The sequence below is a fragment of the Symphodus melops genome (assembly GCF_947650265.1).
Source record: "Symphodus melops genome assembly, chromosome: 12".
Taxonomy (NCBI): Eukaryota; Metazoa; Chordata; class Actinopteri; order Labriformes; family Labridae; genus Symphodus; species Symphodus melops.
Genome location: NC_136702.1, coordinates 12,949,416 through 12,971,734, shown reverse-complemented (window position 1 = coordinate 12,971,734; position 22,319 = coordinate 12,949,416). Strand labels below are relative to the sequence as shown.

The 22,319-nt window shown below is 39.4% G+C and overlaps 2 protein-coding genes across 2 annotated transcripts in view; both read right to left on the bottom strand.

Annotated features, from left to right (window-relative positions):
* Window positions 1–277, bottom strand: part of LOC306833210 (glucosylceramide transporter ABCA12-like) — a 46,059-nt gene extending 45,782 nt beyond the window's left edge. The window contains exon 1 of the mRNA XM_079358322.1: window positions 152–277. Coding sequence (XP_079214448.1) covers window positions 152–183 — 32 coding nt within the window. The 5' untranslated portion in view covers window positions 184–277. The remainder of the gene's footprint in view (window positions 1–151) is intronic.
* Window positions 219–21,749, bottom strand: LOC306832954 (uncharacterized protein; the record flags this gene model as incomplete). Its single annotated transcript, XM_079357976.1, has 25 exons — window positions 219–236; window positions 277–621; window positions 932–999; window positions 1,215–1,327; window positions 3,165–3,634; window positions 3,945–4,012; window positions 4,227–4,339; window positions 5,391–8,858; window positions 9,571–9,691; window positions 10,031–10,164; window positions 10,530–10,738; window positions 10,965–11,129; window positions 11,422–11,552; window positions 12,152–12,285; window positions 13,097–13,263; window positions 13,876–14,022; window positions 15,786–15,886; window positions 16,019–16,137; window positions 16,909–17,102; window positions 17,310–17,480; window positions 17,813–17,883; window positions 18,354–18,463; window positions 19,106–19,256; window positions 21,308–21,401; window positions 21,684–21,749. 25 exons carry the CDS (start codon window positions 21,747–21,749, stop codon window positions 219–221), a joined length of 6,948 nt encoding a protein of 2,315 aa, XP_079214102.1.
* Between the last annotated feature and the right edge of the window lie 570 nt (window positions 21,750–22,319).

Sequence of the window (22,319 nt, the reverse complement as noted above, 5' to 3'; positions counted from 1 at the left end):
TGTATGTTTTACTTTGCTAACGATACTTTGGTACACTTTGGTTGATGAGTACTCTCAGACATTTTTCAAATTTAAAAAACAAAAAGTAAGGGTACGAATGAAAATAACGGAGAAATTCTGAAAATTCAGAAAAAAGAAAACAAAAACTCACATGTGATTCCAGCTGTCTGCTCCACTCGCCATGAGGCTGCTCTTAAAATATGTGGTTGCAACTTTGATTACAGGAAGTAGGTATTCTGCAATTTCTGGTAAGCTCTGTTCGATGACAATCTCAACGTTCTTGAGGATTTTGAGGGACATTAAACGTGAGGAATCAAAATTCATGTCCGGTTGGACAATGAGCTTCAGTGACTGATTCACAATTTCAAGGATGTTCTGCTCAATGTGTGAGAGTGGGAGGTGGGTGGTTGTGCTCAGGATCTGCATCGAACTTTGGACTGCTTCCAAGATGGCATCGATGAAGTAGTCACTTTGAATGCCACCTGGTTGCTCTGCCATTCCAGTCATCACCTGCTCCAGTATAGGGCCTAGGTGAGCAAAGCCCTCGAGAAATGGACCAGTCATATTTGAGCCAGGACCTCCCATGATGACTGGCCAAAGAATACCCAGGAGTTTCCCCATCTTATGATAAAAACAAGGAACACGTGTTTCAAATATTAATGCAACACAAAAATTTACCTGCAAGGGTTGTGTTTTTAAATGTCCTCTGATCTTTGCAATACGATAAGAACACTGAGTTCAGGACAAACAACTTGGATAAAGATCAAGTTAAGTATTGTTTGGCGATGACTCAGTCTTTCTGTGCCCTTAAAACCAGCAGACGTGCTCTGAAAAAGGTGTTGGCATAACCTTTCCAATGTTTCATTTTCCACAAAATGAAACCACCAAAAAAAAAGAAGGCAAGTTGTAATACAAATGTGTTAAGCCTTACCTTTCCAATAATCATGGGCACATTTTCTGCTGATGCACTCTCAAACATCGCCCAGAGACTCATGTTGCCTAAAATCGAAAAAATATATATTGCTCAAACTGTAAACTTTGATTTCAATATTAGATGTACACATATTGCTTTTATTGGATTTGTGATTTGGAGTGTCATGTCTTAACATTCTCTAATTCATTAAAAACAAAGTACACAATGCAGCCCGCATCCCATCGGAGTTCATCAAGATTCACGTTGCACACCCACAATGACAGAGAGAAGCGTGACTTGCCTTGGCCGGACTCCAGGATGAAGTGAGTGATGTTAATGAGGGTGGAGACGTAGGCCTGGGCAGTGCTGTTTGGCGGCAGGAGGCTCTGGACTGTAATCATCTCGTTCAAAATTCTTAAAAAACAAAGCACATCAATATTTCAGATCTGGGCATGTCTTATCAGAGGGTCATCATGTCTAAGTAAATGTTTTGAAAGCATTGTAGAAATGCCTGTCTTGTTTCAATTATCTATGAAGACCATTGGACGTTAAATACAGTATGATCAGTGGAATGCGAAAACTTTTGTTATTAAACAAAGGACTTTTCTTTTTATTAGAAAGTTGGTAGCAACATACAACGACAAAAACTCTGAAGTATTATTAACTATAATTTGAGCTCTTGTACACAGAAAACAACATAACTAGTTATACTCTTTTTTTAAAGACAAAACAGGCTGCAGTTAGGAGGAGACATAGGCTCAAGAAAATAAGGTATAAAAATTGTTTTTTTTTATCCCTCCACACACGCTGACATGTTTCGAATGACAGAAAAATAAATGAAATTCATGATTGAATTAATATTACTGGACATTCACAGACTCTGCTTTCAAAAAATTTGCAACATTGACATTTATGTCGTCCTATTTCCCTCTTTTCGCCTACATTTCATTTAAACTGGGCATTTCCTTTTTCTCAGGTTGCAAGTCTCTCCGGTGCGTTTCTGTTGCAAAGGCATTTTAAGTCCGATCACACAGTGCTGGCCAACTGTCTGGTGCGCAATGGTCCGAGTGGTGCGCCTCAGCGCCTTGCCACAGCTCGCACCTCCCGCGCAATGTTTGACAATTCATACAAAAATAAAGCGAAGTAATGAGAGGCCCCTTTTTAATGCTGAGGTTTTCTGATAAGCCAAATATTATTTTTGTTATATTTAGATTCATCTGCTATAACTCATAAATACTGGACGTTCATTTGCCTCTCTCACTAATACCTATTTTGTGCTTGCAGTCGTCCTGATTTCTGTCCAAACTCTCCGTGACTTAAACCAGTAGAACACGCAAAAGCCTGACTGAAATACTACCGCCTCAACAAGGTTTGCACCTGTTATCATTCACTCATTTTCTTAGCAGATCACCCACAAACCAAACGCGCAATCTCTTGGAGTGAACACGAAATTTAGTATTCTTTAATTGGGATCTTAGTAAGTCAGGCCAATGAGCAGATAAATGATCCACTGTGTTCATCATTTTGGAGATGTTTTTGTCCATTGTTTTGTGATGGGCAGCAAGTATAGTGGTTTTATAGGGTCTTTTATTGAAGCTGCTTGCTGTTAGTGTCAACAAAAACAGTGGAGTTGTTTGTTGTTAAACCAAAACTTTAAGCTTTACATTATCCAAAAGTTCTGTACAAACTGAGGGGAACTAAAGCCAGCTGATAATGTGTGTGCCAGAATGTCTGAGACATAATGTTGTGCCTTATTCCTCTGGTATTACCAAAAGCAACCCAATGGGACCAAAATATTTGTTTTTATTTTAAACATTATTGGACTTTTTCCTTTTTATTACATGGGAGAGAAAGAGGAAATATTGGGAGGACAACGTAGGGAATAACATGCAGCAAAGGGCCAAGGTCGGACTATACCCTCTGTAAATAGTTAACACAATATAACCACTAGGCTTTTAGTGTACCAAAAAACATTTCTGCTACTTATTAGTAACAATCTTAAATCCCAAAATCTTTCCAAGATCTTTAGTATTAGTTCACTTGGTTTCTCATATATCATCTTTGGTATACTTCTAATCTATAATATATATATGTAACAATATGTTTTACTTTGCCAACAATACTTTGTTATACTTTGGTTGATGAGTACTAGCAGACATTTTTCTAATTTAAAAAACAAAAAGTAAGTGTAATATAAATACAAATAACGGAGAAATTCAGAAAATTCAGAAAAAAGAAAACAAAAACTCACATGTGATTCCAGCTGTCTGCTCCACTCGCCATGAGGCTGCTCTTAAAATATGTGGTTGCAACTTTGATTACAGGAAGTAGGTATTCTGCAATTTCTGGTAAGATCTGTTCGATGACAATCTCAACGTTCTTGAGGATTTTGAGGGACATTAAACGTGAGGAATCAAAATTCATGTCCGGTTGGACAATGAGCTTCAGTGACTGATTCACAATTTCAAGGATGTTCTGCTCAATGTGTGAGAGTGGGAGGTGGGTGGTTGCTCTCAGGATCTGCATCGAACTTTGGACTGCTTCCAAGATGGCATCGATGAAGTAGTCACTTTGAATGCCACCTGGTTGCTCTGCCATTCCAGTCATCACCTGCTCCAGTATAGGGCCTAGGTGAGCAAAGCCCTCGAGAAATGGACCAGTCATATTTGAGCCAGGACCTCCCATGATGACTGGCCAAAGAATACCCAGGAGTTTCCCCATCTTATGATAAAAACAAGGAACACGTGTTTCAAATATTAATGCAACACAAAAATTTACCTACATGGGTTGTGTTTTTAAATGTCCTCTGATCTTTGCAATACGATAAGAACACTGAGTTCAGGACAAACAACTTGGATAAAGATCAAGTTAAGTATTGTTTGGCGATGACTCAGTCTTTCTGTGCCCTTAAAACCAGCAGACGTGCTCTGAAAAAGGTGTTGGCATAACCTTTCCAATGTTTCATTTTCCACAAAATGAAACCACCAAAAAAAAAGAAGGCAAGTTGTAATACAAATGTGTTAAGCCTTACCTTTCCAATAATCATGGGCACATTTTCTGCTGATGCACTCTCAAACATCGCCCAGAGACTCATGTTGCCTAAATCGAAAAAATATATATTGCTTAAACTGTAAACTTTGATTTCAATATTAGATGTACACATATTGCTTTTATTGGATTTGTGATTTGGAGTGTCATGTCTTAACATTCTCTAATTCATGAAAAACAGAGTACACAATGCAGCCCGCATCCCATCGGAGTTCATCAAGATTCACGTTGCACACCCACAATGACACAGAGAAGCGTGACTTGCCTTGGCCGGACTCCAGGATGAAGTGAGTGATGTTAATGAGGGTGGAGACGTAGGCCTGGGCAGTGCTGTTTGGCGGCAGGAGGCTCTGGACTGTAATCATCTCGTTCAAAATTCTTAAAAAAACAAAGCACATCAATATTTCAGATCTGGGCATGTCTTATCGGAGGGTCATCATGTCTAAATAAATGTTGTGAAAGCATTGTAGAAATGCCTGTCTTGTTTCAATTATCTATGAAGACCATTGGACGTTAATTACAGTATGATCAGTGGAATGCGAAAACTTTTGTTATTAAACAAAGGACTTTTCTTTTTATTAGAAAGTTGGTAGCAACATACAACAACAACGACTCTGAAGTATTATTAACTATAATTTGAGCTCTTGTACACAGAAGAAAACATAACTTGTTATACTCTTTTATGAGTACACTAAACTGGTTATTTGGGCAGTTTGAGTAAACAAGACAACTGATTAAATTTTAAAGTTGATCACTTAATAAATGTTTATGCCTGGAGTTGAATTTTCTCACCGCAAAATGAAAGCGAGTCCTGTTAACTGTCTTTTCTGCTCTGTTTTGGTCTAAACACATTAGCAGCTAAATGATCCACTGTGTTCGTCATTTTGGAGATGTCTTTATACATTTTTTTTTGTGATGGGCAGCAAGTACAATGTTTTTATAGGGTCTTTTATTAAAGCTGCCTGCTGTTAGTGTCAACCAAAACAGTGGAGTTGTTTGTTGTAAAACAAAAACTTTTCAGCTTTAAATTATCCAAAAGTTCTGTAAAAACTGAGGGGAACTAAAGCCAGCTGATAATGTGTGCCAGAATGTTTGAGACATAATGTTAGGCCTTATTCCTCTGGTATTACCAAAAGCAATGCAATGGGGCCGATCTTAAAGATTTTTTCATAATTATTATTTTTTGGCCTTTTTCATATACTTATTAAATAGAACAACAAAGGAGAGAAAGAGGAAACATTGGGAGGGCAATGTAGGGAATAACATGCAGCAATATGTTTTTCTTCGCCAATGATACTTTGGTATACTTTGGTTGATGAGTACTATCAGACATTTTTTTTTAAATTTACAAAAACAAAAAGTAAGTGTAATGACAATGAAAATGACGGAGAAATTCTGAAAATTCAGGAAAAAGAAAACAAAAACTCACATGTGATTCCAGCTGTCTGCTCCACTGGCCATGAGGCTGCTCTTAAAATATGTGGTTGTAACTTTGATTACAGGAAGTAGGTATTCTGCAATTTCTGGTAAGATCTGTTCGATGACAAGCTCAACGTTCTTGAGGATTTTGAGGGACATTAAACGTGGGGAATCAAAATTCATATCCGGTTGGACAATGAGCTTCAGTGACTGATTCACAATTTCAAGGATGTTCTGCTCAATGTGTGAGAGTGGGAGGTGGGTGGTTGCTCTCAGGATCTGCATCGAACTTTGGACTGCTTCCAAGATGGCATCGATGAAGTAGTCACTTTGAATGCCACCTGGTTGCTCTGCCACCATTAGGACATTTTTCAGGGACTGGGTGATGTTGCTGATGATGGAATGGTAGCCCAATTGTTCAGTGTTTAAAAAAGGAGCCACTGTCTGTAGCAGGTGGTGGAGGTCAGTCAAAGGGATGGAGGCAGTTATATTGGGTTTTCCCCATTGGAGCATGCTCGCGAGGACCAATGGGACTTTTGGTTGATTCATCCACTTTTGTATGATGTCATCAAGGTATTGCCTAATTTGAAGCTCAGCAGCATGCAGAACAGTTGTGTTTAAAAATGGCTCCAGTCCTGAGAGGTCATTCTGAAATTCCAGGTTAGCCTTTATGAGTTTGAACAGACGATGGAACATCTCAACTGCTGTTTGGGCAATTTTACTCACCCCTGCACCATCTATTGGGTGCTGGATGTTCATTAGATGCTCAATCTGGTTGCTCACAAACAGAGTAAAATCTGTTTGTGCCAGCTGCACTGTCACTTGCCTTTGCGTGACATAAAGGATTGGATGTAGGAGTTCTGATAGCGAGCTGTGCCTGGTGATATTTTCCACTCTTTTCAAGTACCAATCCACAGCCTCCAGATACACCTTCTGAGCATGCATTGGGTTTTCAGTCAATGTGCTGTTAAAAATGTTGGTCAGTGGTTCTGGGTTAGCAGCAAGTTCTATCAGACCTTCCAGCACCTTGATTTCTTTCATGATCTCTGGAGTGTTCAAGTGGTTTAGCTGGAGGCCCATCTTAATGTTGGCCAGGGTTGTGTTGAGGGTCTGCATGACAGCTGCGTGAGGATTGGAGCTGAAGTCAAAATGGATGACATCCCTGATGGTGTTATTGACGATTAATGGGAGAAGAGAGAGGAAGGCTGTCTCATTTTTGAGCACGGGAAGTTGTGAAAGGAGACTGCTGACCCCGTTGATCAATCCATGAACACACTGGGATGTCACGATCTGGTTCTGTTGAGGCTCAAAGCACTTTTGAGGACTGATGGAGGAGTTTTGCCACAGGAGCATGTTGGTGAGAAGAAATGGGAAATTGGGCTGCTCAATCCAGTTCTGTGTGATGTCAAGGTATTGCTTAATTTGAAGCTCAGCAGCATGCAGAACAGTTGTGTCAAAAAATGGCTCCAAACCTGGGAAACTATTCTGAAATTCTAGGTTAGCCTTTATGAGTTTGAGTAGACGATGGACCATCTCAACTGCTGTTTGGGCAATTTTACTCACCCCTGTACCATCTATTGGGTGCTGGATGTTGTTCATTAGATGCTCAATCTGGTTGCTCACAAACAGAGTAAAATCTGTTTGTGCCAGCTGCACTGACACTTGCATTTGTGTGAGGTAGAAGATTGGAAAGAGAAGTTCTGACAGCGAGCTGTGCCTGGTGATATTTTCCACTCTTTTCAAGTACCAATCCACAGCCTCCAGATACACCTTCTGAGCATGCATTGGGTTTTCAGTCAATGTGCTGTTAAAAATGTTGGTCAGTGGTTCTGGGTTAGCAGCAAGTATTATCAGACCTTCCAGCACCTTGATTTCGTTCATGATCTCGGGAGTGTTCCAGTGGTTTAGCTGGAGGCCCATCTTAATGTTGGCCAGGGTTGTGTTGAGGGTCTGCATGACAGCTGCGTGAGGATTGGAGCTGAAGTCAAAATGGATGACATCCCTGATGGTGTTATTGACGATTAATGGGATCAGGGAGAGAATGGCAGTCTCGTTTTGGAGAACAGGCAGGTGTGTTAGGAAACCACTGACCCTGTTAACATATCCTGCCACACATTGGGCTGTCGCCATTTGGTTGTCCTGGGGTTCAAAACACTTCTGAGAATTGATAACATCCATTACTTTTGACATAAGGTCTGTGGTGTTGGCAGCTCCAAATAGTGAAACCATGTTGTTCAACTCCTCAAGTGTAAGGTTTGAGTGCTGCAAGGCTTGCTGGACATCAAAGACAGTAATATTTGGTGTAGCCATGACCAATTTGATAAAGTGAAGGGCCTGTTTGAATGTTTTCACATAGGTAGCATCATTTGGGGACAGAAGGAGTGGGAACATTAGGGAGGCAATTTCCTCATGTTGCTGGTTCATAGAGAAAAGGCTAGGCAGGGCTATTTTGATGTTGACATCACCATTGGCCAAATGCACCATGTCTAGTGTCTGATTCAGGAATGTGAAGATTTCTGAAATTCCATTCAAACAGTCCTGACCTGTTGCACATTTGGCTAAATGATGCTGAAGAGCTTTGAAATCCCGGAAGAGGAGAGCAGCATCTTGATGGCCCTCAGCTGGAAGATATGCAATCAGTTTCTGTGCAATTATGTCCTGTGCAGCATCCGGTCCTGCATCAATCAGGCTTTGAAGGCCCTCTGGGGTGAAGATTTTCAGGAAGTCCTTGGAAATTAGGTAAAGGTCGGTGACTTGTGCTGCACTTAGCTCTCCATTTGGTAACAGAGAATGTTGGACTCTTCTCAACCTGAACACAGACATTATGAAATCTTGAAGCTGGCGTATGTACTCAAGAATGATGTTTGTTGGGTCGCCGTTTGGAGCTTCCATCACTGTCTTCAGAAGCTCCATAGCTCTGAGGATGGTCTCGACAATGCCTGGTGAGGTCTGGTTGGTGAAAGGCCGGATGACTTTGATGAAATCTGCTACATCATCAGGGTTGAAGTAGCCTGCATAGGTTACCACTGTGTGTGTTATGATGTTGGAGAGGGACATGGTGAGGTTACTCTCAATGGAGAGGAAGTGCTTTATCAATCGCTCCAGTTGAGGCATTGTTGGATCTGTTTCATTGAAGGTAAAAATGTGCTGGTTTTGTCTAATAAGCTTGGTTACAACATGAAGCACTGTCGAGGCATTGATGGAACCATTGTTGTGGAGCAGAGGCAGCAGATGGGTCAGACCAGTGGACTGTAACAAGTCACTGACAAGGAAACCCATGACGTTCGAGTCAGCGATGTCTTCATCGGGAAGCATGGTGATCTTCTTCACAAAGCTTTGCAGATGATGCACCATGTTAATCAGGAAGTCAGAGAGTGCATCACCATTTTGGATATTTTCTTTCAAAAAAGATCCAACTACAGACTTCAAGATGTCACTGTACACATGTTGCAACAGATTCACAGTTCCTTTGAGCACACTATGGAGAAAAGAGAGGGGAACATAATACATTAGAAATGGCTCTGCATGCAAAATATTCACAACAGATGCTGTAATATCAAGATGCCAGATGTGAAGAAGGTATTGCTTGTTTCACTGAAGTCGTAGAAAAGAAGGAATGAGGTTATTTTGCATTTGGGTTGGGGAAGGAGGTTGTCGCCAGTTTGGGGGGGGGGGGGGGGGGGGGGGGCTGACTAAGGGAAAAATCCCATTCTCACATCATACAATTGTTACGTGAGTGACAGGTACAATTATGTTATTTAGGCTGATAAGGCTTATTGGTTGATGTGTGTTAGCCACTGTCAAAGGATAATGGCATCATCATTATTTCCAATCCTATATCCAACTTTAAAAAACGTTTTTCTTTAAAGTAGATGTTTTGATTAGTCAACATCCTATCAATGTTGAAAGTGAAAATATTAACCAAATATTCATAAACATATATACAATGCCTACATATCTCCAGACGTAAGTGTAACTGAGGCGCACACACAGGGATGGATGCCAAAAACATAGAAAATTGAAATGACAGACCAAAGTTTGTTAGTCAGTGTGCAACTATGATTGACATGATAAGAGATTGTATTTTTGTATTGTATTGTGCGTCAACTTTGGACCAAAAAAAAAGGAAAGGTGTGCAATAGCTTTTCAAAAAAAATTATGAATATACCTTAACAGATAAAAACACTTACTTCACCAGGACGTCTTGGTTTGGTGACATCAGTGACTGAGTCATTGATGTTACAAAGTGCGGCCAGTTAAAATCTGTTACAGTGCTACAATTAACGGTGGAGCTGGAGATGTCCACAAAACCTACAGAGGAAAGGTAGAAAGCATACAATGTTTATTATTTGGTTAATATAACCCAATTCTGAGATTTTTTGTGATCATCGGGACAAAGTAAAAGTGTCTGCAATTTTGTATTAGGACTTTCTTCAGAGATTACAAAACATGTCTGAACTTTAGTTTAAACAGGGATGAATAATAAAGCTAGTGTCACATCATTATTTTTTTAAAGAATAGAATGTCATGAAAATGTTGTCTGTTTTCCAAGAAGACAAACAATTATGTTTTCAGTGTGGCTTCTAGTTCAACATTTTGATGCAATATTGAAAAATAAATAGAAGAAAAAAAGGTACAGGTTGAACTCACAGTCTGGGGGCAGAGTAGTGACATCTGGCTTGTAGTTCAAGACCCAGTTGACCATGTAGAAATAGTCCTTTACCTGGTGCCATAGTTCACTCTTTTCAATGTGTCCTCCCACATTCACCAGAACCAAGAAAACACTAAAAACAGAGACAAAAAAAACAACAACACAGTTGAGACAGAGAAATGAAAACTAAACACATGACATACAATTCTGTGCACATAATTTATTCTAACAGCTTTGTGTTTTCAAGTTTGCCTGCTAATCGCATCCTTGGTTCCCTTTTACTTTGTGGACTTAAATTGGCCAATTCCAAAGAGATGTTTAACTTGAATGAAAACTTTTTTACTTGAGTCAAAACTTCTGACAATCAATAATTCAGAGAGTATGACTTCCTGTGATCAGTCGTCTGTATATAGAATGCAGTACAAAGAACACAAAACATTGTACTGTAGAGCTCTGGAATGAAACTCTACAAGTACGTAATCAACACTTTCCCAAGACCTTTGTTGAAGACTCGAAGTCACATGGTAAGTGCTGCTGTCAGGCATCCAGTTCGCCCAGTATGCTCCACCCAGCTCCGCTGCGAGTCTGTCCACTAGCATTCCAAACTGCATACTGTTGTTGTACAACTTTTGCCACTCAGAGAGAATCATGGGAAGTGATACATTGTAGATCGCATTGCCCATGACTGTGTCGTTAAAGTCTTGTGCCTGTGGAAACATAATATGAAACACACTTAAAGTTGTCTTTAAAATCCAAAAATGTCCTTAGCTGTACATGTACAGTACATAATAAACATAACTATCAAATATAAAGCCTCTATCTTCATCTTCAGCATTCTCTTTCAAACAATGGGAAAATTCTAGTAGAAATCTAAAGAAGTAGGATAAAGCTGAGGGTGGACATATGAAATACTTATAAAAACTGTTGCCTTACTGATTCAACAAGTGGCATCATGACCAACAGGAGGACCTGTTCTAGGTCGGAGCCACTCTCGCAGATCAGTGACCTCCACACCTTGACCGTTACGAACTGCGTGCTGAAGAGCCACTCGAAGGGAGCAAACATTTCCTCACACGTTGGAGGCTTGGATGAAGTCGTCTAGTAAAAGACAGAAACACAGCACCAACTGGTTCATTTTTGCTACTTTAAATGTTCTTCATGCTACGTGTCATCTCCTAAAGTCAAAGCTCAGCATTTGACAGAGTCATTTATGTAAGAAAGGAATGAGCAGTAATGTCAACAATAACTGACTCATCTAAGTCTTCAGTCATCTTACAAAAAGATAGAAAAGATGCCACGGTTTACAAATATAATCAAGGTAAGAAACAACATTGTCCTTTATGATACTGATGCACAAAGGCACTGGTCAGAGAAAATACTTGTCGCTCACCTTCATGATCAACTCCTTCACACTGTCCACCACATGATCTAACCACAGGCCTGCCTCCGACTGGTTTGTCATCAATGTTAGATACGTTTGTTGAAGCTGATTTGCATCGTTCAGGACACTGGCCATTATTTCTGCAATCCAGGAAAATTCCAGATTGGTTAACTATATCACACTCAGCGAGATTCAAAGTCTCTACATTCTTATATAATTGAAGTGGCTGCTGTACCTTGATTACTGTTTAATACATTCTAGTGGGTTGTTATAATTAAGTGTAATACATTTCCTTTTGGGGTGTCCTGGTGTCAATTTTTCCCACATGGTAACTCCTCTAGTCCTACTTTGGTAGAACAGTTTGAATCTTACATCAGTCCCCAGAGAGAGGGTGTGAATGTGTCCTATGTATATGTAGGTCGTACTGGTCATGTACTGTACACCGCGACAAGATAACAATCTTGTTTACGCTTGTGAGCACAAAGCTTCACATACTGAACAGTGCCCCCAATAAATAGTTTTAAACTTCCCTTGCTGCTTTCTTTTAAGGCCTGACAAAAAATGAGTTTAGGCTAGTATGTTCTTGTCTAATTCTTTTCGAGGGATATATTTTTACAGCAATATGCACTGTGCACTCGTGTGAGTTGACACCGTCAAGAACAAGCAGCTCGGTTTCATGGCTGTACAATGAAAGTTGTTAAAACCATTACTGATGAACAGTCATATTAAGTCATCTCACCATCTACAATTTCAACAGTCAGTGTTGCTATCTTCATGGACTGGAAGCCAGATCTGAGCATGTTATGGACCAGCATGTCCACGTCAGGCACTATTTGTATGATCTCCAGTATCACTTCACCAACTGCCAAAAACCTGCCAAAACAAAAGTTAAAACTCAAATGAGGGACTGGTTACTGTTTTGTTAGAACATTCTTAGTATTTATATTAAGTTTGCAAGGAGAAAATGTAAGTTTTTTATTTGTTTGATCAATTTCACAAGTGTAGATTTAAGAAAGAGAAACATAAATGAGACAAAAGATGGTTTTAAATTTTGTTATTTTCTATGTTTAAGGTTTAAAGAAAAGTTTAATGGACTGAAAGCTCACATAAGACATTTAACAAAATGCTAAAGCCATATCAAATTGTCTTTCAACAGCACAGCTTTTCTATGAGCTCATTAAATCTCCTGTGAGGAGTTTGCTTGCTAATATTAGAGACCCCTGCAGACAAAGTGGTTCAAATAATCTCTTAGCTGATTTTAACCTGTGCATGCATTATGGAGTACTTTTCAACAAAAAGAAACATCCTTTTGTCTTCAAACAATCCACTGATTTGTTTATCAAGAATACTTTCTGTGGAAAATGAACGACAGCAAGCTCCTAATCACATTGCATGAGACTAACAGCAGCAGCACGTACAGTATTTAAAGCAACATGGTTGAATAACAATAAGGAAATTATCAATATAGCTGCTAATGCTCTAGTTTGGTTTTGTAGGTCACATAAATGCATACATATTTATTTCAGTCTGTTTTATAACCAGTGAAAAACTCAAATGTTGCTGCTCTTCATCCCCCACTCTCTCCTCCCAACATTTCCTGTCTCTCTTCAGCTGTCCAATATAGGTAAAAAAATATATCTTATCAGTTCTGTACTCAATTAAAAAGCCATATTTGTTTACTTACAGCTCCTCCTCAATGTTTTGTGGCTGTGTTTCTATGCTACGCCGGGTCCTTGAGATTTGGGAGCTGTCCGGTTCTTCTTGGATAGATCCTTCCATCAGACTGTGCAGCAGCCATTTGGCAATGGAAATGTCATGCCGAGCAACGTGCTTACTCCATGCCAGGAGAACCTAGGTAAAATGTTGTTATTTAATTAAATTAAATAATGTTAAATAACATTATTTCTTTATGTTATTTAACAGATACCAGAAGTTTATCTTTTTCTGCTCAGTTACTTTCCCTTATTGGCGGACCTCTATACAATTTAAGTTCTCTTTTGGACAAAGTCAAATTTCAAATTAGACATGCAAATCACTCCTATATGTCAGTGTTAGAAGGCTAATTGGTGTCTGGCTGACTCTGAGCAAATACACAGACTAATGACAATGTTCGCTAATAGCTTCTGATTGGGAATTATCTCATCAAAAAAACATCTACTGTAGTGGCAGTGCTAATCAGAGATGTTAGAGGTTTCTGTTCCCCAGGTGCAACCTGGGAGTAGCACTTGCTTGTTGTTACGGCCAACAGCTTTTTTCCTGGCTGTGGGCTAATTACTCGGCACACTGAATCTAATTGCCTGTGAAGGTGGCACTGGAGAATGAATTTAGGATCAGGAGAATACAGACAAGCATCCTATGAGAAAGACAGAAAGAAAGGGAGAGGCGACTACAGAAATTGCCCTACTCACATTGAGAGAGTGACTCATTTCTGGTGTCTTTTCTCTCGATTTCCTTCCAACATACCTGCTTTGCTGTCTTGTCAGAATCGATCCAGCCAAGAAGCGTATGCACGGTGCCAGTCCTGCACGCCGCTGTTAGCCACAATGGGTTGGCGCTGTTGTTGCACACATACTTTTGCAACATGTCACTCTCCATAGTCAGGGCAATGGCCTGCAGAAGAGAAGGGGAATTACAGTTAATATAATTATAATGAAATTGGGGTTTCACTTTTATACTTTGTTCAGGGCCTGCCTGTAGCATAGGCAGTATTGGCAAATGCTAGGGGCGCCACAGTTTAAGTGTATGAATGTTGTCTTTGATGGTCAAACTGGCTACAATATAGGCTAAGGGGCGACCGCTGAAATCTTTCCTTCCTTTGGCACTATATAGCCATTTACCAAATTACTGTACTGTTGAAGCTATTTTCTCAGGCCTCTCCTTTTTTGATCTAAAACTTGCAGCACAGACTCTTCAACACTTCAAGGACACTTTCTTTATCAGAAACCAACACACAAACATCACCCCACCTCTGCTAAAACTTCTGCTCTCACAGCACACAAACATTTTAGAATAGGCACCTTACCGCAACTATATAATCCTGTGACTTTCGACATTCGTTGTCTACCCTCTGGTTTTGGTAGCTGACCTGCGAGTCAGCGAGGTAGACCCCCAGCTAGGACAACGCATTGTATCGGCATTGTTTCCTTGCTTTCTTAAACCTTCTGGTTTGTTCAATTTGAACCTGAGTCTTTTCTCTCCCTTCTCTAAGAAAACCAACACGCACAAGGTGACTTAAAAAACCCTAAACAGCACCAAAATGGTTCGGGCTGGTTCTGACTTTGTTAATAGTAACCAGTACAAAGCAAAGCAGTAGTGAAAAAAAGTTTAGTCCACGGATCCAAAGTTAGGTGCTGTTACTCTTAAATATGATAGCTGTCCTTTTCAGCTGTTATAGCTAAGCTATGCTAACACAAGACTGTGGCAGAGAGACATAAAAAAAAGTTTAGCAGCAAGCTACTGTGGCATTTCATCTTGATATTTGCAGTCTATAGTGTTGGGAAAGCTGTTTGTGAGCTAGCATTTTTCATTGAACAAGTTGAAAGTAAATGCTAACTGTTTATGTTTATTTGGATAGCTCTGAACTAAATGATGTGCTTTGTATTACATAACTGAAAGCAAGTGGCACGGGCCAACTACAATAAACTTTAATCCATTTCTATATGTTGAAGAACTGGTTTACTTAACCTAGATATGATACTGTAAGTTCAACAAAGGCTACCAGTCCTTTAAGGTTTCTGTGACTACCAAAACAATGTTCACACGAATGTCTCTCCATGACAGCTCCATATAAGTATGAGTGCTTCTTCAATGTACAGCCAAAGTATGCACAATAGAGCAAGAATCAATTTGTCCTTATTTTGTCCCTCTCTCCTCTTATCTTATCTTCCAATTGTTCTAGAGTTTATTTATTGTGCCTCTCTTCCCTCATATATGTATATGTCTAGTCATCTGTCGACAAGTTGCCAACTGGTGTTTGTAGACTGCCCTGGTGATGATTCATTTAATAGGTGTGATTTATATTAACGTATTTGTGAATCAACTAAATATGTGTCCTCCTGTTAGATGAACTCATGCTAGTCTGCTAATTCTGCCGGCAGCAGAGACAATCTAAGTACCAAATCAAAGATCAGACAGTGATGTGACTGTCATATAGGAGTACAGTCTACTACAGATACAAGTCAGGTAGTAGTAATCCTCAGCACATACATTTCAGACTGCAATAGCGCTAACAAGGAAAATGCAGCTCATGTGGACATTACTGCACACTTTAGCTGTTTTGCTATCACCTTTAACTTTAAAATATTACACAAACATAATCGTTTACTGTCTTTGATGTACTATAAAGGGTTATATAATGACCTGTCAGCACATACCTTGTCCAGTGGTATTTCGACATCATGTAGAACTTGTTTCACCATTGCACTTAGTGAGTCATTGTGCAACTTGACAATCTCTCCCAGAGGAATGGACACATCTGTGAAAAAAATCAAATCACATGGCCAAGCGTTAAACCTTTCTGATGTAAACTTGACTGAATGCGTAGCTTTGATTGTTCACAATCAAAGGTGTGTCCTGTTGTCTTTCCTTGGAACTGTTGCAAGGTTACCTTTTCCTGGCCAATTTTGAGCATAGTCGATGAGTTTGAGGCCAACTCGAAGCACCGGCTTCACAACAGAAAGTGGGGCGTCGGCTTCTGGGAATTGGCTCTTGATGGCGTGCATGGCACTAAAGAGAGAATAGAGGAAAAATGCTTCAGATGCTTTGATTCTCAACCCACCACTGACACCTACTCATTCACACCGCTGACAAAGCAGTTGGAGCAGTTTTGGTTAAGAAGTCTTGCCCAAGGACACATCGGACATGTTTCTGAGGAGTTGAGGATTGAACCCCCAACCTTCCAGTAGAGACATCCGACTCTGAGCCACAGTTAATGTATGTGTTAGATGTTGTCTTTTGAAGGGCAAAAGGCTCAAATTGAAATCTGAAAACAAAGAAACTAAAGCGTTTCTTTTTTTTCTTTTTTTTCTTGAAGAAACACATCATTAGGAAATCTTTCAATCTTGCATCTGAATAAGAGTTTTGGGGCGCTGGGGACATAGAGGTCAGGCCTCGCCCCATGAACAGATTCTGTTGTCCTTTAAGCAGGTAGACAGGGTTCCAGTCTGACTTATGGTTACTTTCCCACGTCATTCCCCACACTCTTTTCCTGATTCCCAACTCTATCCACTGTCCACTTACCCAAAGGCATAAAGGCTCAATAATTAATCTTAAATAAGAATTAATACATTGAAATTCATAGTAGAATAAAACTAACAAGCCATTAAAAGAAACAATGCTCAGGTTGGACTCCACCTAAGCTTTCTTAGCATTGCACAAATACAGTATTTAGAATGGCTGTACTATTCTGCTATTCTACTTCAGTTATTTATTAATACACACTTTCACACAGCTTTCCTTCATTCAGTTTGCACTGCTCCATCAATGAAAGTGCATTACCCCTGTATGTTGGTGAGTAGGTCCTCTGTTCTGTCTAGTACGTCGTCAACAGAACCAGATGAGAAGAGCTGAGGAAGAATTAAAAGGTTTTCCCACAGCGATGTTTGATTCTGTAGTTGCTCAAACAGCACAACGGCCATCCCAGCAAACGTCGCCACCTCATCTGGTTTTGACAGCATCAGCTGCATCAGTGCCTGACAATCGGATTGCAAAGATCAAAACATGTACAAAAGAAGTCAAAAAATTGATTTATGCTAATTACAAGCTAACACATGCAGGCGGAAATAATCCCATCTACGGTAGGTAGGTAGGTAGGTAGGTAGGTAGGTAGGTAGGTAGGTAGGTAGGTAGGTAGATAAAACAATATAACATGGGAAAAAAGTAGAAGAACACCCACATACCTGGTTGAGTGTGTTGAGCGAGACTTCAAACACAGTTTCTTTGGACTTGCAGAAAGTGACCAAAGCGAAAGAAAATGGGCTGTCTGTGTTATTGTCTATCGTGGGGAGCACAATGGTGCAGAAGGCCCTCTTCAGCATGTTGGCTGACTCCAGCAATGTGTGTAAGGTCTCCTGGAAAGGGATATCATTTCAATCAATTCCTAAAATTACAGTCACGTGTGTACTTTGAAGTTCATGCTTTCAAGCCAAATACTGCATCACAAAGTATCTGTAACATCACAACTCAAGATCAACATGCATCTTTATTTGTTCGTTTGTTGTCTAATTGTTTAGTGGCCAGTTTTCCTGACCATTCAAAAAACTTCTTTTGGAAAAACTGCATCTTCATTGATTTAAAGGTCACATATTATGTTAAATACACTTGCCATTTGTTTCAAACACTAAAATGTGTCCCGAGCCTGTCGGCAATTCACTTCTTTTTTTTTTTTTCAAATAATACTCACATTACGCTCCAGAAGAGTCTCATTGATGTTCATGAAAGTGTTTTTTTGTGCTCTTCTTTCACGAGACGTACCTTTAAAACATGGAGACATATTTAAATTAACATGATACAAATATATCTAATGAAATACTCTGTACATATCAGCAATATCAGAAATACTGTCAGATGCAAACACAGGAGAAGGGTATGTAATCACCATGAACAAATACTTTTTTTTAGTGTGGCTTGTTGTGTTGTGGAAACAATTATTCCTGGAAGTTTAAGAAAGAAAATACGCCCATTTGGTAAGAAAGTGAATAAGTAAACACATGAAACACTTTTTTAAAAAATTTTTTAAAAATGTTCAATCTCCTCGTTTGCCCACCCCGTATTCTGATAAAGGTCTGAGCAACAAAATAGCATCATGACGTGTTTTTAAAATATACTCATGTACAAAAAGTCCAATAAGTACCTAGAAGAGCCTCATTTGATCCAGAGGTGAAGGTGCTAGACTTCACAGAGAGCACGTGATAAAGTACTGGCAATGAATAAAGATAACATACCCACAATGTTGCTCAAGACTTCAACCAGAGCAGCAGGCGCACTTTTTGGGTCAAAAGTGGAATTGAAGTTAAAAAGTGCTCCGCTTTTCAACAGCTCTTCCGGTGAGAACCTGTCGCACATCGCCAAAAGGGACCAGATTTAGCAATGACAAGCGGCTCAAATACATCCATGAAATAAAAATACATCAAGTGACATGTTTTGAAGCACTCATGAGCCCAACCTAAATGTTTGGAATATTGTTTCTTTAGTTAAAACGACAAAGTAGTGAGGAGTACTGATAGATACAGACTATGATTAGATGACAGAAAACTAAAGGCAGTAAAAAAAACTGTTTCATTACAAAAGCCAGGGAAGCAGACGCTAGCTATGTCAAAGGGGAGGGTGGGGCTTTGGCACTGGAAAAACAAACAACAATTTGTCACAATGTTGTTGGGCTGGAGCTCTAATAAAAAAACATTCTTCATCATACCAAAAGGTTAAAGGTAAGACAAACCGGTTTTTTTCCATCAGGTATTTAAACCTCAGGGATTTTATAAAGCTCAAAACACATAGAGAGAACGCTTGTAAGCTTCTCTGACTAACAAGCTAAAGAAACGTAAAAAAAGACATGAATATGTTGAAGATGTGGAAGTTTCACTGAAGCAGCAGAAATGTATCAAACATGTCTGAAATGATCTGTTCAGTGTTTCTACAGCAGCGTTCAAGTCATAGATCGTATCAAATCTCTACTGATGAACGGTAATTGGGATACCTTTGTCGCTGTGACATTTTCTGACTTGACTTGGATGCAGCTGGGTCCACTAGACGTGATGTGTTGTGACAGTTGCTGTCTGTGTTGCACATGAGAGTCTGCAGGAAGGGGAAGAAGCCTGCGCTGGGTAGATTTCGGGGTCCCACGTAACCTGCAGGAGATATCAGAAAAGAAATAAGAAGAATTGATCAAAATCCCAGGAGACCATTTTTTTTTAATAATATAGATTAGGCAAATGCACGTTTTCTGACTGTACTACTACATAGGAGTAAGTTACACATACTGTACAGAAAAGGCAACATGTTCCATCCAGGCCAACATTATATCACTGACAGTAGAAGGAGAGTGTGATACTCACTACATAAACTGGTTCTAAAAGTGTCTTTTATGTAGCTTCATATTCATTTCTTGTAGGGATATATATGACCAGAAGATCAAGAGCCTGAGCTCATGTTTTTGTGTCTGTATCAGCTGGCATTGAAGTAACTTACACCCTCTTTTGTCATATAACAATCCCAGCTAATGCTTAGGTTCCAAACAAAGAAAAAAGAGACGTAAAGACGATAAATATCAGGTTGCTTTTAAATCGCTGTGACTATTCTGACCTGTGTGGCCTACATTCCTGTTAAACTGTTATCTCAGAAAGTTATATTTCATTTTGTCACAACAGAGAAAGGAAGTATTGGCTGAGCAAACAGCAGTTTCACTTCGCTTCATAATAGCATGACATGCAAGCGTTTTGAAAACTATAGTCTACACTTTGAAGCACTGAATGACAGCGAGATAGAGTTTGTGCACTGTTTGAATCGATACAGTTACAGTAATATTAAATAAAAAGGTTATGTTTCAAGAAAGGGAATTACTTGGAATACATTATGTTGTCAAATGCGCAATATGAAACAACAACATTATTGTTCACTTGTTCAGAAAATGTGGAAGTAAGCTAAAACTACCTGTTTTAAAACATCAGGACTTCTACTGCAGCAGATGTTCTACGTGTTGATTTGGTATCTTTTTTTTTTTATCCTTATTCAATGAAATAGTTGTATTTTATTGGACTACATTGGAAACTGTGGTTGTCTGAGATAAAGCTCGACAAACTGTTTTACATAATCCAAGGCTAGTGCTCATTTGGTCTGATTCAACAGAAGGTCTTATTCCATGTTTTTGGGTGGAGTATACTCTAACAATGCACCTTTTTCTCGCATGAACAAACCACCAAACACAACTTAACATGAGCGGATCGGTCCCTTTTGTTCCTGATCACTGGATTGATTGTTAACAGAGCACACTGGGGTTATTACATTACATGAAAAACCTGTGCACCGCTAGAATCTGATCCAGGAAATATGACAACAAAAATTGGAGGATACCTGGTTAGTGAACACCAGAACTAAGTACAGTAAACTCTCACACTGTTACTTTGATTGATGATGTGTTAAATGCTAAGCTGTATTTGGTATTTCTACTTATAAGAGGTATGTGGAGGAACTCATTCTATGTTCTGCTTGCGTGAGACTTGGGGAACATTTTTCTAAGCAAAAGCGGTCACATGTTCTGCCCCTCCTTCTAACAGCCCACTTTTCTATTCTCATCTCTGCTCACAAGTGCTGACACAAAGGTTAAAAGCACCCCCCCCCCCCCCCCCCCCCCCCCCACACCTTACACACCTTTATCCACATCCATCGGATAATCAGTTGGGTTAGAGAAACAAAAGCGCACAAACAACACGTCACTTGTAGTGCAGAGGGTAGGCTCAGATCTGAAAGACTCAATTCATTTACTCGTGTAAAGTGGCCATCAATTAGAATTCCCAACAAAAAGCCTATGGTCTTTGTGACGTATGTATTGTATTAAAACAAACTTGAACCCATTTATTTATAACCTTGTAATCTCAAGTATCACACTGATGAATGTAATGGTCTATAAAGAGACATTTAGGATAACATTGGAATAATAAATAGAGTTAACACTGTAAATCAAGTTCCAATGTGTTTTATTGAGTTTATCCTTAAAGTCCTGTAAAGGTCGTATTTAAGTCGGAGAGATTTGAAAGTCAAATGGATTTCCAATATGTTATATTAAAGGCTTTCATCTTTTTCTCAAAGTTTGCAATTGTTGCACAATTTAGTACACTTAGACTTGTCTTTTCAAAGGAGAATGAAGGATAGAACTGCACATGGACCTGGATCAATCACTTACATGAATCCTTTATTATTGGGGGGAACTGGTGTCGGGTAACAGCGACGATGATGAAGATGACCAGAGGCCAGATGATCAGAGTCAGGGACCATAACTACAAAAGTAGATGTTATAAAACAGTTATACTTAGCGTGTGGATTAAAATGTAGAGCATGAAAAGCACATTTCAAATGATTCAGTAAACCTAAATAATGCAATTGGGGATTAGGGTTAATTATCCAAGGTGTTATGAAACTATAATTCCTGACAATCTAAGATAGGATGATCAAAGATGGTACCAAGGCAAGGCAAGTTTATTTGTCACATTTCAACAACAAGGCAATTTAAAGTGCTACAATGAAATAATGAATTCTAAAATGTTCTCAAATTCACTCACCGGCTGTCTGATGACTGCCAGTCCATTCTTCCAGAGAAGGAGTTTCAGCTGATGGAGAAATGCCATCGCTAGAGGAGGCCAAAATAAAGACAATATATCGAAGTGATCCATCAATCCATTACTGTACCTTTACCATTTCATCGTTCAATGGGGGTCAGTGATTGAGACGTTGTCACCTGTCTTCTGAAAATCATTTATTAAATCAAGTACAATTATCAGCATGATCAGCATTCAAAAGGAATGGCCAAGGAGTTAATTTTGGAAACTTCCATAAACACCTGCAATTCGCTTTTAAATAGTTTGGACCTTCAGAAGTGCGGTGTCATTACCCTAATAAAGAATGAACCGATTTTTTATTTTTATTTATTTATTTTTTATTGGAGTTTTTGGTATTAAGAGCAGTGAAGATAACCTGAACAAATAATTTTAATCTGTGACATTGCATATCTGGGAAGTATGCCTACTCTAATAATAAATAATATCGGTACAAAAGAACAATGAACTTACCTGCTGCGTGTGTCCTTTGTAGCCTAAAGGTCCAATCACTCGTTATCTCACAGTAGCTCGCAGGACTGTAAAGGACATGGCGCTAGGTGGACCCTAGCAGGACGCCTTTTCCATCAGTCGGTAAAACAG